General features: G+C 39.4%; 1 protein-coding gene across 2 annotated transcripts in view; it reads left to right on the top strand.

The window, feature by feature from the left end:
• The window catches only part of LTBP1 (latent transforming growth factor beta binding protein 1), a 224,820-nt gene that overhangs the window by 156,147 nt on the left and 53,058 nt on the right, over positions 1-15,615 (top strand). For both annotated transcript variants that reach the window (XM_026695526.2, XM_026695525.2), the window contains 2 exons: positions 6,506-6,628; positions 8,903-9,031. In XM_026695526.2, coding sequence (XP_026551311.2) covers positions 6,506-6,628; positions 8,903-9,031 — 252 coding nt within the window. The remainder of the gene's footprint in view (positions 1-6,505; positions 6,629-8,902; positions 9,032-15,615) is intronic.

Below are 15,615 nucleotides of genomic sequence, written 5' to 3'. Positions count from 1 at the left end.
AGACAGAGAACAAGAAAAGCGGCAAAGCCCTCCTCCCATATATAAAGGCACTACAGACAAAATCAGCAAGATCCTCCAAAAACACAACATCAAAACAGCATTCTGCACAAACAGAAAAATATCCACCATCCTAAGAAACCCCAAAGACAAAATCGAATTAGAAAACCAAGGGTATCACGAAATCCCCTGCACTGCCTGCCCTACCACATACATTGGACAAACTAACAGAAGAATAAGTGCACGCATTGAAGAACATAAGAACTCAATCAAAAAAGAAGAAAGCGACCTCTTCCCTGGTCCAACACCTCAAAGCCACAGGACATGAAATTGATTTTAAAAATACCAGAACTATCGCCAAAACCGAACACTTCAACAGCAGAATAATCAGAGAAGCCATAGAGATAGAAAACGCCCACACAGCATGAACAAGCGAGATGACACCTCCGCCTTCCAGCCATTTGGAAACCCGCCCTCATGAACAGACAGTACCTAACATGAAGAAGGACACCGGACCCACACCCATGAGAGCCACACAGATGCCACCACCACACTTCCTATGTAGAAAACAGACTCCCACCCATTCAGAAAATGAGAAGCGACCATGGACCAGAAGCTGCACTGCAGCTGCATCTACCCACTTCAAACCCCTCCGAGCCATACATGAAGCAAACCGACACCCACTATGAAGATGCAGCAGGACCACGAACTAGAAGCCAAACAGCAAGATCACAACTCTCCAGCTCAAATTCCCCAGCAACTAAGACTAACCTGAGCACAACCAAGCCCCCACCTGAACAGAACACGCCTCCACCCAATCAGAACACAGCCAAGCCCCTACCCAATCAAGTCCCACCCCCACTGGCAGTTAAAAGGAGGAAGCAGCTGCAATCTCCATTACTCTGAGAAGCACAGAGCCGGAGACAGAAGCCTGAAGATGATGAATGAGACTTCATCGAAGCGTTGCCTAGATACTTTGAATCTTACGGGGAGAAAACCGAACAACCAAAGATCTCACATATATATATATATATATATCACACACACACACACACACACACACACATATATGTTTTCTTAAGTTTTCGGGTACTTACATGTACATGTAAAAGCACAACTACAATGACGTGGGAAAATACCCAAACAGAGCTGAATGCCATATATATATATATATATATGTTTTATTTGGGTTTTCACACATACAAAATACAAGTAAAACATCTTTTTTGAAAATAGCATGGTCCCGGGTCAAAGTTCTTTATACAGACACAAAACTCAATTTTATGCTCCCTTTTGTATTCTATTCCATATCTTATACTATTTTACATTCTCTATATAGTTTTTCCCCTCTTTTAATTTTCTCAATTTTATTTTGATTATCTCATCTCAGTTCAAATCATTATATTTATACTTTTGTCTGTTCTGTTTCAATTTCATATTATCTTTTCTCATTAAACAAATTTTCTCCTGTAGTTACAAATTGGAGTATGACACCTTTATATCTTTTAATTACATCCATTCAACTCTTATTTAAACTTCAATATATACCTTAAGTTTATGACCTTCAATATAATACATAATACATAACTTCCAATCAAATTCTGCTTGGTACATTCTTATAATACACACTGTATTCTTTTTAAAAAAAAAGAAAGATTGTAAATATATGTAATTATAAAGCCTCATTCCATTCCGATTCAGTTCTATCATTAATAATCATTAAAATCTTAACGTCTTTAACACTTCTTTTCAATTAAATATCATACTTCCTTAAAAACACATATAATCTCCATAATTAATTTTTCCCTTATTTCTCTTCACATATGTTTTATAAATCATTGAATATACCTTTTGTTACATTTATTTATTGACAAACATTCCACTGAATTACGATAGCTATTTTATCAGACATTTTAATCATACATTGTTTCATATTTTCTAAAATTATTTCTGCTTCTAATATAGCCATACTATCTTATGTACCTTTGCAGAATCCCTTTTTCCATTAAGTTTTCACCCATTATCTCTGAATAGGCCCTGTTTCTCTATATTTTGCTTCTGTCCTTTATAACTTCTTTTCCTTTCTTTCTTCCCTCTCATCTTCTCCCTCCCCTTTTTACCCCCTTGTCTCTCTAGTTCTAATTCTCTCTTCTGCATTTCCCTCTTCTGTTGCTTTCTGATTTTATACTTATTTTTCACTCTAATGTTTTTTGGAGTTGTTTTTCCCAATCTTAAACTTTCCATTCTCTTTCCCCCCTTTCCTTCCCCCCCACCCATCTAAGATTACTTGTTTAGTTAATTCTCTTACTTGTCTTGCTCCGTGTCATATCAGCCATCAGAGTTTAGGCTTCAGTAAAGGTCTGGAGGATAAGGCTGGATGCCTGGCAGATGATTAGATTTTAGTGCATAAAGGACTAAATGTAGGACACTCTTGCACAGATTATGTCTGCACCCCAGAATGGGTCTAAATTTTTGGAAATGTTGGTCTGCTGCTAACAATAACAGCCTGTTTCTCTTTCTCATCTTTCATAATAACCAGACACCAAGACATAACAAAATAAATGTCGTGGCATTTTTGCATTCTAAATTTCCCTGATCCGGCTCAGTTTCATCTGATGTGCATTTTCACCAAGTCATTTGCTTGTCATGCTACTGTTTATCCAGGAGTGGAGGAGGAAATCCATGGTTGATGCTTTTGACATTGGCCTTATGTGTCTAAAAACATCTTTGCTTGGCGTCATTAATAATAAACTGAAGCCAGAGTGTAATTTCTTGTTTACCAAAGAAATATATTTTATCCTTCGATTCCTTTCCATACTCATTTCATTTCAAGTTTTCCATAGCTCTATCATAGGCTCATATATTACAGTGAAAGTACAATAATATTTCAAGAGTTTGGCCTAGCTAGTCTGGTTACATAAACAGCATTACCTATCTATCTCAAACATTGTTAGATTTTTCATGACTCAAGACAGTTTATGGAATAGAAAAATAAGATCTCATAACTCATTATCAACCTGGGTGCTAATTAATGTTGGAAATAGAGTTAGGATTAAGAAGAGAAGAGAAATCTGTTTACTCTGAATTTGAAAATGAATTCATCCAATTTCATATATTTAAAACATAACAAATCAAGACTGAATTTCTCAGAATAGTTTTAAATGTTCATTTCTCCAATATTTTATGATGCACTTTGCCAGTTTAAAAAACAAATGGAAACAGTCCAATATACATGTATAAAATTAAAGTATACAATTGTATTATATTAGGGAAAATTGCAAAAAGATAACAATACACTATGTACACTAAGGGAATTTGCAAACACAGATGGAACTGCTTGGATATAGATATATAAGAAAACAAATATATATCATAGTACGTATATATCTTAGATTCAGAGGAGAGAAGACGAATAATTTGAGAATTAGAAAAACAAGATCTCATAACTCATTATCAACCCAGATGTGCTGATATTTTCACCGCTTTGACAAATGCAAGCAATACTTGAAAGTGCAAGATATACTTGAAAGTGTAAGATATTCCTCCTAGTCCCTACCTCTAGAGTTTATATGGGATGGGATCCTAATTCTCCTCAGGACAGACAAACCTGCAAGTACATGAGTGCTAAGCCATGTAGAGCTTTATATTTTAAACCAGCACCTTGAATTGAACATTGAAGCTTATTGCTTGTCAATGTAGTCAGTTCGGCTTAGGGTTAACGCTGTACTCCTATAATTTTTTTTATAAGTCGAAGAAAATGTGCATCTTATTTTTTTATAAAGCTATCCTTTATTTTCTTTAGAATGTATATCACTGAATTATCTAGAACATATGAGAAATCATTTTCTGAAAAAAAATTCCAGCTAAAAGAAATTATATTTTCCGGTATTGTCTAGAATCCTACTGCATGGCTTTTAGCGTCTGGCGGCAGGGAGAGATAATTTTATTATGCTGGCACTGACTCTGGCTTTTGGCATCTTATCCTGCAATGTCTGCTTTCAAAGCAAAAAGGAACATTTGAAAATGACAACCAAAGCAGACAAACATTTTTTGGTACAGTCTTTCATTGTGCTAGTAATACTTGTTGGCAAATCCTGAGGGGCTTATTCAGCATTTTCTATGATCTTAAGCAGACATACTTTTATAGTATTTCTGAACTTCCACCTATTGATATACTTTCATCCATTATAAAACTTTACTTTTCCCCTCTTCGAAAAGCAAAATAAAAAGTGCTTTGATAAAATACAGATATCAGAAACATTTGGGGGAGGGAAACCATTGGAAAACTAATTAGATCTTGCATCCAATGGGGGAAACACTTATGCATAGTTGGATTTGAAGTTCTTTTTGTTGTCTTTAAATCTACTATCCGAGATTACAATGTATACCTTTTGTCTTTTACAACAGAGACTACTTAAAATGGCCTCCATTGGTGGTGTCATGGAGTTTTCTAGCTTTTGTCACTTGGAATATCAAAAGGAGGCATTAACAATTGTAGAGTCATTTTTTAAATGGTTTGTACAAGAGTAAACACAGTAATTTAAGCAGCATTCTTAAAGTCAGCATGGATGCTGATGACACGAGTTGCATTTATCAGATACAAAATGCGGCATGGTTTTGAGTTCAACAGATACTGCCCCAAACCTGCCTTTCTTATGGTTCTCCAGTACAAAACAAATCTGACTTAATGAGTAACATTAGTACTGTTGTGTGAACTGTTTCCAGATAGCCAAAGCACCTACTGAACCCTTTCCTCAAAAGTCCTATGTTGCTACATCCTCTCTAAGGCTCAAGATTGCCCTATCAAGGCCTTCCTGTGCCATCAGAGCATAGAATACATTTAAAACAGAATTATCAGTCAGCTAACTACTAGTTGAAGGAGAAACCAGAGAGTAACATAAAGTAAGAATAGAATGGAGCTGAAAGGGACCTTGAAGGTTTTCTAGTCCAATCTTCTGCTCAAGAAGGAGACCCTATAATCATTTCAGACATATGACTTTCCAGTCTTTTCTTAAAAACCTCCAATGAAGAAGCACCTACAATTTCTGAAGGCAAGCTGTTCCATTGGTTAACTGTCCTCACTGTTGGGAAGTTTTTCCCTAATTCTAGGTTGTTCCTTGTTTAGTTTCTATCCATTGTCTCTTGTCCTGCTCTCTGGTGCTTTGGAAAATAAGTAGATCCTCTCCTCTTTGTGGCAACCTCTTAAATACTGGGATACTGCTATCATGCCCACCCCCAAGTCCTTTTTTTCTCTAGACCTGCCATAACCAAATCCTGCAACCTTCATGCTGAATGAAATGCCCGTCCAAATAATTTGCACAAATTGAGTTTGCATTCATTTTTAAGTACTTGTACTTCTTTTTTTTTTAATGTAGAAGATAAATTTTAAAAACAACACTTCTAGTACATAACTTTACAGACTTGCCTCTCTAAAGGGACTGGATAATGTAATTCATTTTTCCAGTATAAATTAATTTCTCCTCAGTTTTTACTTGATTAGTTTCCAGAGGGTCTGGATGTGAGAATTAGAGTCAGGATTAAGAGGAGAAGGGAAATTTACTTATTCTGAATTTGAATATGAATTCATCCAATTTCATATTTTTAAATCATAACAAACGAAGTTTGAATTTCTCAGAATAATTTTAAATGTTCATTTCTCCAAATTTTATGATTCACTTTGCCAGCATAAAAACAATTTTGGAAATAATCCAGTATATGTATATAAAAATAATACATGCAATTGCATTATATTAAAGGAAATTTCAAAAATATGTGTACACTGAGGAAATTTGCAAACACAGATGCATCTGCTTGGACAAATATATCATATTACATTTATATCCTTCGATTCTTAGATTCAGAGGAGGGAACAAAGATCATTGGAGAATTAGAAAGGCGAAAGAAATTAGAAAGTTATAAGAAGAGACTAAAGAAACAGCAGCCTTGAGAAGAGATATTTAAGGGAGCATATAGCATTCTTCAAAAAAAAAAAGAATATGAAATAATGACACAGAAGTCCAAGACCTGTTCTCTATTATCCCTGGATACAACACTGTAAATAACAGATTTAAGTTACTGGAAGGCAAATTCCAGTTGAATATTAAGAAAACAAAGTTTGAGAATAAAACTAATTACCAGTGACAGGATGCATTCATTGTCACTTAAATATACTGAAGCAGAACTGGATAACCATCTGTCAAAGATGCCCTAGTTTGGATCTTTGTAAATGCCAGGAGTTGAACCTGATAATACAAATGTTTTCTAATTCCTTGATTCTCTTGGGATTTCTTTAAAAGCAATGAATAAAGGCAATTGTCAGATAAATGGGAATTAATGGATACATCCATCCCTACTGGGGAAGCAAAAGGATGAGGATTATAAAAGGAAATTAGACTAAAGGTTACATTAAAAGAAGTCAATGACAATGTATTGACAGATTCTATGGAAAATGTTTGCATCGTGTTAAGTAAACAATGCAGTGTTTAAAATATATCTTATGTATTCACAGATGTAAATGAATGTCAATATAGCAGTCTTTGCACAAATGGCCAGTGTGAAAACCTTGAGGGATCTTTCAGATGTCTTTGTAGCCAAGGTTATCAACTTTCCCCAGCAGGAGATCAATGTGAAGGTAAAAGCATGACTAATACTTATGTGCAGGAGTGGGATTCTACAGGTTCGCACCTATTCGCTAGAACCGGTTGTTAACATTCTAAGCAGTTCAGAGAACTGGTTGTTAGAAGAAATTACTGGCCTAATCCTGTAAGGAAGACAGGAAGGAAACATTCTGGTGTTGCTTACATAAACTGCCCCTCCGTTAACCCTTTTTACATTCTTGGCAGGACTAGACTTCCTGTCTCTGGAACTTCTCTGGAGTTTTTTTTCCCTCCTTTGCTGGTACTTTGCTTGTGTAGAGTGACCATTCAAAGTTATAATGGCACTGAAAAAAAAGACTTATAACCATTTTTCACACTTACGACTATTGCAGCATCCCCACAGTCACGAGAGGCCAGGGGAGGAGATGCATGCCTCGATGGGAGTGATGATGACTTGGCCACACCCAGCCAGTCACATTACCACCAAGCCACACCCACCAACTAAGCCACACCCACAGAAACAGTTGTTAAAAAATTGAATCCCACCCCTGCTTATGTGATTAATGGCAAGAAAGCTATTTATTAAGCATGGTTATCCTTGTGTCTGGTGGCAAGATATTGTAAAGAAAATGAACTACTACAGAAAACAGCCACTGTCACCTGGTGGGAGTGGACCTTTAGCAGGCATCCACAATTTATTGAATAGGATAGGCAGAAACTATTAGGAAATGCTAAGATATTCAGAGTTTGAGTCACACCGAGCTCTGTAGGTAATGGCCCGCACCTTGAACTGTATGTAGAGATATAATATGGAAGTCCCGTGTTCTGGAATAGCTGAAGTTTCTGGATAGTTTTCAAAGATAAGTTTTCAAAGGTAACCTCATGTAGAGCAAATTACAATAATCTAGAAATGATAAAGTATGAGCATCATCATTGCTTCTTGTTCCAAATAAGGCTCTGGCTAAGCAAAAGCCCTCTGGCAACAGTTTCCTCTACTCTTTCTAGAATCAAAAATGACACTGTCGTGGAGTCAGCTCCTCACTCAGCAGCCACTCCATCCTATTTTAGTGGAGCTTCATTTCCCCCATTCAGATCTGGATAGCTTCCAAACAGTACATCATGACTTCCACTGTCTCTCTAAAGTCCAGGGTGAAGATGTGTAACTGAGTACTATCTGCATATTGATGATACCTCACCCCAAACCTCATTCTTTGGTAGTTTTATATAATTTTTAGATAAAATAATGGAAAGAATTAAATTCTAAGACCTTCCACAACAAAGAGCCCATGATTTTTCCATCCTACAACTGCTGTCTGGACTTGCCTGCTTAGATTGGAGTGGAACTATCATAACCTTGTGCCTTCAATTCCAATGCCTTTCTAGTAATCCAGAATGATGCTGTAGTCTACAGCACTGCAATCTGATGAAAGATCTAGGTAGGCAAGAACTGTCTAACTCTCTGCATCCAAGTCCTATCAAAGGCCATCTGTAAGAGCAGCCAATTCAGTTTCTGTCCCATGCCAGAGGTTCAGACCTGAACTACCATGAGTCTAGGTCATCCATATCCTCCTAGGCCTTCTGCAACTGCAGCCCACTACCTTCTCAAAAAGTTATGGTCTAATTTGCAGTTGCTCTCTAGATGCTTTTTATCAGCCAGGTAGGGCAGGCATCCAGTCCATAAGTGGAAAAGCTGAGATTGCAAATGACCTCGTCCATTTGAGATTCACAGGGTTTTAAAAAACCCAGGTAACACCATAGTACATTACTTTAGTTATCTCCATAGATTCTATCTTTCCATGTTTCAGCTCGGAGTGAGCCATTTTGTTTCTGGAATGAATTCACAACTACTTATTCTGCTTGGTATGTCTGCAGCACCATCCTGTAGCCACATATGTTTTTCTGCTTTTAAATGTGGCTTTTAAATGACTATTCCTGCTGAAAATCCAGCTGTTGGCATAGCTGACCATCCTTAAAGTATGAGAAAGAAAAACGTTATTGTAAGCTCATGAGTGAGCAACAGCTAATATAACTGGAGTCAATTTCAATAAAAATTATAGTAATATTGTGTATCCAGATCCATCTATCCAATATCTCCTGTTTTCAACCTGCCAGTATTACAACATGAGTAATTAATATACAGGAAAGACAACTTTATCAAACAGCCATATTGAAACTGCTAATAAACATAATGTGTTTTGATTCAATTCTTAATACTCTCTGCACATATGAACGTATTTTAAAACTGTTAAATAGTTATAGTGGGGAGCAGAGTTTAAATAATTACCTAAATATTTATTGATCCTTTGCAGATGTAGATGAATGTCAGCAGCAGCAGCAGCAGCTCTGCATAAATGGGCAATGCAGAAATGTAGCTGGATCTTACAGGTGTCTTTGTGAGCAAGGCTATCAGTTATCACCTGCAAGAGACTATTGTGAAGGTATGTTGTAACTTTCATTTTTACCATGTTTTCATGAACAATTCAGCCAAGTGCTATTTTGTGAATTACAATTTTTACACTCTGTGTGTGTGTGAAACATATTTCATGTGTGAAACACATGAAATAGTATCTATTCTGACCTAGGCTTCCTTGGAAAGCATAAAACACAATCTTAGTTCAGCAAAACCTCTTTTATTTCCACGGCTGTGAATTACGTTCATTCACAGCCTTCAAGGCTTCACAAACAGTCTTTCAGGGGAATGTTAATAAACACCCACCTTATTGCACTTGGAATGCTGCCAGAGAACTAACTGCCAAACGCAGGGCAAGGCCAAACTTGACACAGAGTCAAATGTAACTTTTCAAAGCTTGAATCGACCAGATGAACTAATTGCTTCCTGCAAAAGCTCACATCCCATTCGCTCCTCTTTTATGTCCTATGGAAGGGGCCAATCATTTCCTAGGTGCGGCCTTACTTCTGAGTCAACCCTGCTTTCTCAATTGTTCTTGTCTTCTGGTAGCCCTGTGCATGCGCAGGCTGGGAACCAGTTCCAGAAACTCCCCCGCCTCACTGCTGTCTGAGTCTGAAGGCAGCTGATGACTGCCTGCCTGCCCTGGCCTCATCTCTGTCTCTGATGCAGAGCCCTCATCCAAGCCTTCCTCAGCCTCCAAGACTGGCCCAGGTTCCTCCCCAACCTCCTCACTGCTGTCCGATTCTGCTGCCAGCTCCATCAGCTGCTGGAGGGCCACAACAATATCATTTAATATGAAACATTCTTCCTAACAATATTATTACTTACAATCATAGGCTTATGATCAAGGGCATTTGTAGGCCACATTAGTTCAAACTCTTGCTGAGGCTTCCTGCATCCTAATTAATAATTTCAAGCAAAGGTTATAGAAAAACAATGCTTACTGTTTGGAGCTACTCTATTATCCTGCCTTTGTTCAGGATAATATTTGTGTAATAAATGCATAATTATTTTACCCTTTTTAGATATAGTCTACTATTCTTCATTTTCATTACTATTCTTTAATTTCCATGGTGCAAATTATTTTGGAACATCATAGCACTAGAGACAGTAGCAGATCCACTTTCATGGGCATATTTTTTTTTTTTTATGAAACATTGGAGTCCAGTTGATTCCTCCACCCACATTTTTATCATATTTTGCTGGTCTTGAATTGATTAAAGTACCAAACATTAAAACTTAGTAACCAAAACAAATATTCTCTGAAAATTGTGCCTGGTTTAAATGTAGCATTGTTAGCCAGTGATCAAGCCCTGAAAAAAAATATATAAATGCTTTTGCGATTTGTGAAATCTGCATTTTTGTATGACTTAGATTTATATAAGAGGAGAAATGGTTATAGCATTTAACAGCTGTGTGGAACATAGACATTCAAAAGTTTTCTTTTCTATGGAAATACAATTATGAGAGTGCTTCCTTGTTGACATTCCATCTGTCAAATATGTTACATATGGCCTCTGTTTAATTTTTTTCTGCTGGCAAGTGATATATATATATATATATATATATATATATGGATCTTTAGTTGTTCGGGTTTTCCCGCGTAAGATTCAAGTATCTAGGCAACGTTTCGATGAAGTCTCATTCATCATCTTCAGGCTTCTGTCTCCGGCTCTGTGCTTTTCAGAGTAATGTGAGATTGCAGCTGCTTCCTCCTTTAACTGCCAGTGGGGGTGGGACTTGATTGGGTGGGGGCTTGGCTGTGTTCTGATTGGGTGGGGGTGTGTTCTCATTGGTAGGGGGTTTGGTTGTGTTCTGATTGGTTGGGGGTTAGCCGTGTTCTGATTGGTTGGAGGCGTGTTCTGTTCAGGTGGGGCTTGGCTATGCTCCGGTTAGTCTTAGTTGCTGGGGGATTTGAGCTGGGGAGTTGTGATCTTGCTGTTTGGCTTCTAGTTCGTGGTCCTGTTGCATCTTCATAGTGGGTGTCGGTTTGCTTCATGTATGGCTCGGAGGGGTTTGAAGTGGGTAGTGATGCAGCTGTAGTGCAGCTTCTGGTCCATGGTCGTGTCTCATCTTCTGAGTGGGTGAGAGTCTGTTTTCTACATGGAAGTGTGGTGGTGGCATCTTGTGTGGCTCTCATGGGTGTGGGTCTGGTGTCCTTCTTCATGTTAGGTACTCGTCTGTTCATGAGGGCGGGTTTCCAAATGGCTGGAAGGCGGGAGGTGTCATCTCGTTTGTTCATGCTGTGTGGGCGTTTTCTATCTCTATGGCTTCTCTGATTATTCTGCTGTTGAAGTGTTCGGTTTTGGCGATAGTTCTGGTATTTTTAAAATCAATTTCATGTCCTGTGGCTTTGAGGTGTTGGACCAGGGAAGAGGTCGTTTCTTCTTTTTTGATTGAGTTCTTATGTTCTTCAATGCGTGCATTTATTCTTCTGTTAGTTTGTCCAATGTATGTGGTAGGGCAGGCAGTGCAGGGGATTTCGTATACTCCTTGGTTTTCTAATTCGATTTTGTCTTTGGGGTTTCTTAGGATGGTGGATATTTTTCTGTTTGTGCAGAATGCTGTTTTGATGTTGTGTTTTTTGGAGGATCTTGCTGATTTTGTCTGTAGTGCCTTTTATATATGGAAGGAGGGCTTTGCCGTTTTCTTGTTCTCTGTCTTGGATTTTGGTTGGGGTTTCTTTTTGGATTAGGTGGGTAATCTTCTTTCTTTGGAATCCATTGGCTGTAAGTACGTTGGTGAGAGTGTGTAGTTCGGTTTTTGGTGTTGTTCATCGGCTAAGCATTTTGTTCTGGAGATGAGTGTCTTGCTACGGAATTGATCTGTGCTGGGTGGTGGTGTGAGAGTGCATGTAGATAGCGGTTAGTGTGTGTTTTCTTCTGGTAGATGGTGTGTCCTAGGGAGCCATTGGATCTTTTGTATACCAAGACATCTAGGAAGGGAAGTTGGTTGTTGGCTTCTGTTTCCATGGTGAATTGTATTTTGGGGTGTAGGCTGTTGAGGTGTGTGAGGAAGTTGTTCAGTTTTTCTTTCCCATGTGGCCAGATTATGAAGGTGTCATCTACGTATCTGAGCCAGAGTTTGGGTTTGTGGTCGTATTTTTCTAGAGCTTGTGTTTCAAAGTGTTCCATGTAGAGGTTAGCGATGACAGGTGAGAGGGTGATCCCATGGGTGCTCCTTCTATTTGTTTGTATTTTTGTCCATTGTAGGTGAAGTATGTATTGGATAGGCAGTGGTTGGTTAGATCTAGGATGTGCTTGGGGGGTTGTATTTGTTTTGGATGGCTGTCAAGGCTTCTTTTATTGGCACTTGGGTGAAGAGGGATATGACATCGAAGCTTACTAGTAGGTCGCTAGGTTGTAAGTTTTGTTTCTTTATGATCTCGATGAACTGGAATGAGTTTCTTACGTGTGAGTTGATGGATTCTGCATAAGGTTGTAGTTGTTTGGCTGAGAAATTTGGCTAGGTTTTGTAGAGGTGAGCCTATGGAGCTGACTATTGGTCTGAGTGGGGTTCCTTCTTTGTGTATTTTGGGGAGACCATAAAGCTTGGGGCATCTGGATGATTTTTCTCTGGGTATGATTCGTTGCTGGATTTCTTCACTGATGGGGGAGGCTTTTATTTTGGATTTGGTAGTTTTTCTAGGTAGGTGGTGGGGTCTGTCTTTAGGGGTTTGTATGTGGGGTCTTGGAGTAGGTTGGTTAGCTTGGTTTGGTAGTCAGATGTGTTCATAACCACTGTCGCATTGCCCTTGTCTGCTGGTAGGATTATTATGCTGGTGTCTTCTTTCAGGTTAAGTAGTGCAGTTTGTTCTTCTTTGGATAAGTTGCTTTTGGGTGGTTTGCTAGTGCAGAGGATGTTGGTGATTTGAGTCTGATTTTGTTAGCATCATCAGGGTTGGTTTTGGTCAGGCTGGTTTCAACTCCACATATGATGGTTTCTGTGGGGATGTGTTTGGGAGCGACAGCAAAGTTGAATCCTTTTGAAAGGACCTTGGTTTCAGCTTCAGTGAGGATCTTGTCTGAGATGTTGTGCAATGTTTGTTTCATGTGTGGCTGTGGGGGAGGGGAGTTGGTTTCTGGCATTGTTGTAGTTTCCTGAGTTTGTTGGTGTGAGTATCTGTCTTGAGGGTGGTCTGTGTTTGGCTCTCCAGACAGCAAGTTGTTTGGATTTGTCCCAAAGTAGAGGGTGAATCTTGTTGCTGAGTCTGAGGTGGAGTGTGAGGAGATCTTTGTTGATTTGGTCTAGGAGAAACCTTTTCGTGTGAAGTTCATTTCTAATTAGGGCCAGTTCTGTTCTTTTAAGGATGCGTTTGGTGGCTGCTGTGTTGGTGTGGAATTTCAATTGGAAGCTTGTGGGAATTAAATTTTGATCTCGGCAGTTGCATAGGAATGCAAGGTCACATAAAATGGAGGCTCTTTGGACTTCAAGTTTTCATAAGTCCTGGTCAGATGGTGGGTTTCCTCCCGTAGAGGTGCAATATTTGTTTTCTGAGGTTCATGGTATTTATATGTGGATCTTTGGTTGTTCGGGTTTTCTCCCGCGTAAGATTGAAGTATCTAGGCAACGTTTCGATGAAGTCTCATTCATCATCTTCAGGCTTCTGTCTCCGGCTCTGTGCTTTTCAGAGTAATGTGAGATTGCAGCTGCTTCCTCCTTTTAACTGCCAGTGGGGTGGGACTTGATTGGGTGGGGGGCTTGGCTGTGTTCTGATTGGGTGGGGGTGTGTTCTCATTGGTAGGGGTTTGGTTGTGTTCTGATTGGTTGGGGTTAGCCGTGTTCTGATTGGTTGGAGGCGTGTTCTGTTCAGGTGGGGGCTTGGCTATGCTCCGGTTAGTCTTAGTTGCTGGGGGATTTGAGCTGGGAGTTGTGATCTTGCTGTTTGGCTTCTAGTTCGTGGTCCTGTTGCATCTTCATAGTGGGTGTCGGTTTGCTTCATGTATGGCTCGGAGGGTTTGAAGTGGGTAGTGATGCAGCTGTAGTGCAGCTTCTGGTCCATGGTCGTGTCTCATCTTCTGAGTGGGTGAGAGTCTGTTTTCTACATGGAAGTGTGGTGGTGGCATCTTGTGTGGCTCTCATGGGTGTGGGTCTGGTGTCCTTCTTCATGTTAGGTACTGTCTGTTCATGAGGGCGGGTTTCCAAATGGCTGGAAGGCGGGAGGTGTCATCTCGTTTGTTCATGCTGTGTGGGCGTTTTTCTATCTCTATGGCTTCTCTGATTATTCTGCTGTTGAAGTGTTCGGTTTTGGCGATAGTTCTGGTATTTTTAAAATCAATTTCATGTCCTGTGGCTTTGAGGTGTTGGACCAGGAAGAGGTCGTTTCTTCTTTTTGATTGAGTTCTTATGTTCTTCAATGCGTGCATTTATTCTTCTGTTAGTTTGTCCAATGTATGTGGTAGGGCAGGCAGTGCAGGGATTTCGTATACTCCTTGGTTTTCTAATTCGATTTTGTCTTTGGGGTTTCTTAGGATGGTGGATATTTTTCTGTTTGTGCAGAATGCTGTTTTGATGTTGTGTTTTGGAGGATCTTGCTGATTTTGTCTGTAGTGCCTTTTATATATGGAAGGAGGGCTTTGCCGTTTTCTTGTTCTCTGTCTTGGATTTTGGTTGGGGTTTCTTTTTGGATTAGGTGGGTAATCTTCTTTCTTTGGAATCCATTGGCTGTAAGTACGTTGGTGAGTGTGTAGTTCGGTTTTTGGTGTTGTTCATCGGCTAAGCATTTTGTTCTGGAGATGAGTGTCTTGGCTACGGAATTGATCTGTGCTGGGTGGTGGTGTGAGAGTGCATGTAGATAGCGGTTAGTGTGTGTTTTCTTCTGGTAGATGGTGTGTCCTAGGGAGCCATTGGATCTTTTGTATACCAAGACATCTAGGAAGGGAAGTTGGTTGTTGGCTTCTGTTTCCATGGTGAATTGTATTTTGGGGTGTAGGCTGTTGAGGTGTGTGAGGAAGTTGTTCAGTTTTTCTTTCCCATGTGGCCAGATTATGAAGGTGTCATCTACGTATCTGAGCCAGAGTTTGGGTTTGTGGTCGTATTTTTCTAGAGCTTGTGTTTCAAAGTGTTCCATGTAGAGGTTAGCGATGACAGGTGAGAGGGTGATCCCATGGGTGCTCCTTCTATTTGTTTGTATTTTTGTCCATTGTAGGTGAAGTATGTATTGGATAGGCAGTGGTTGGTTAGATCTAGGATGTGCTTGGGGGTTGTATTTGTTTTGGATGGCTGTCAAGGCTTCTTTTATTAGCACTTGGGTGAAGAGGGATATGACATCGAAGCTTACTAGTAGGTCGCTGGGTTGTAAGTTTTGTTTCTTTATGATCTCGATGAACTGGAATGAGTTTCTTACGTGTGAGTTGATGGATTCTGCATAAGGTTGTAGTTGTTTGGCGAGAAATTTGGCTAGGTTTTGTAGAGGTGAGCCTATGGAGCTGACTATTGGTCTGAGTGGGGTTCCTTCTTTGTGTATTTTGGGGAGACCATAAAGCTTGGGGCATCTGGATGATTTTTCTCTGGGTATGATTCGTTGCTGGATTTCTTCACTGATGGGGAGGCTTTTATTTTGGATTTGGTAGTTTTTCTAGGTAGGTGGTGGGGTCTGTCTTTAGGGGTTTG

The sequence above is a fragment of the Pseudonaja textilis genome, chromosome 1, assembly GCF_049901715.1.
Source record: "Pseudonaja textilis isolate UNSWEBS1 chromosome 1, rPseTex1.2, whole genome shotgun sequence".
Taxonomy (NCBI): Eukaryota; Metazoa; Chordata; class Lepidosauria; order Squamata; family Elapidae; genus Pseudonaja; species Pseudonaja textilis.
Note: the sequence above shows the minus strand (reverse complement) of the source record. Positions and strands in the feature narration are given on the sequence as shown.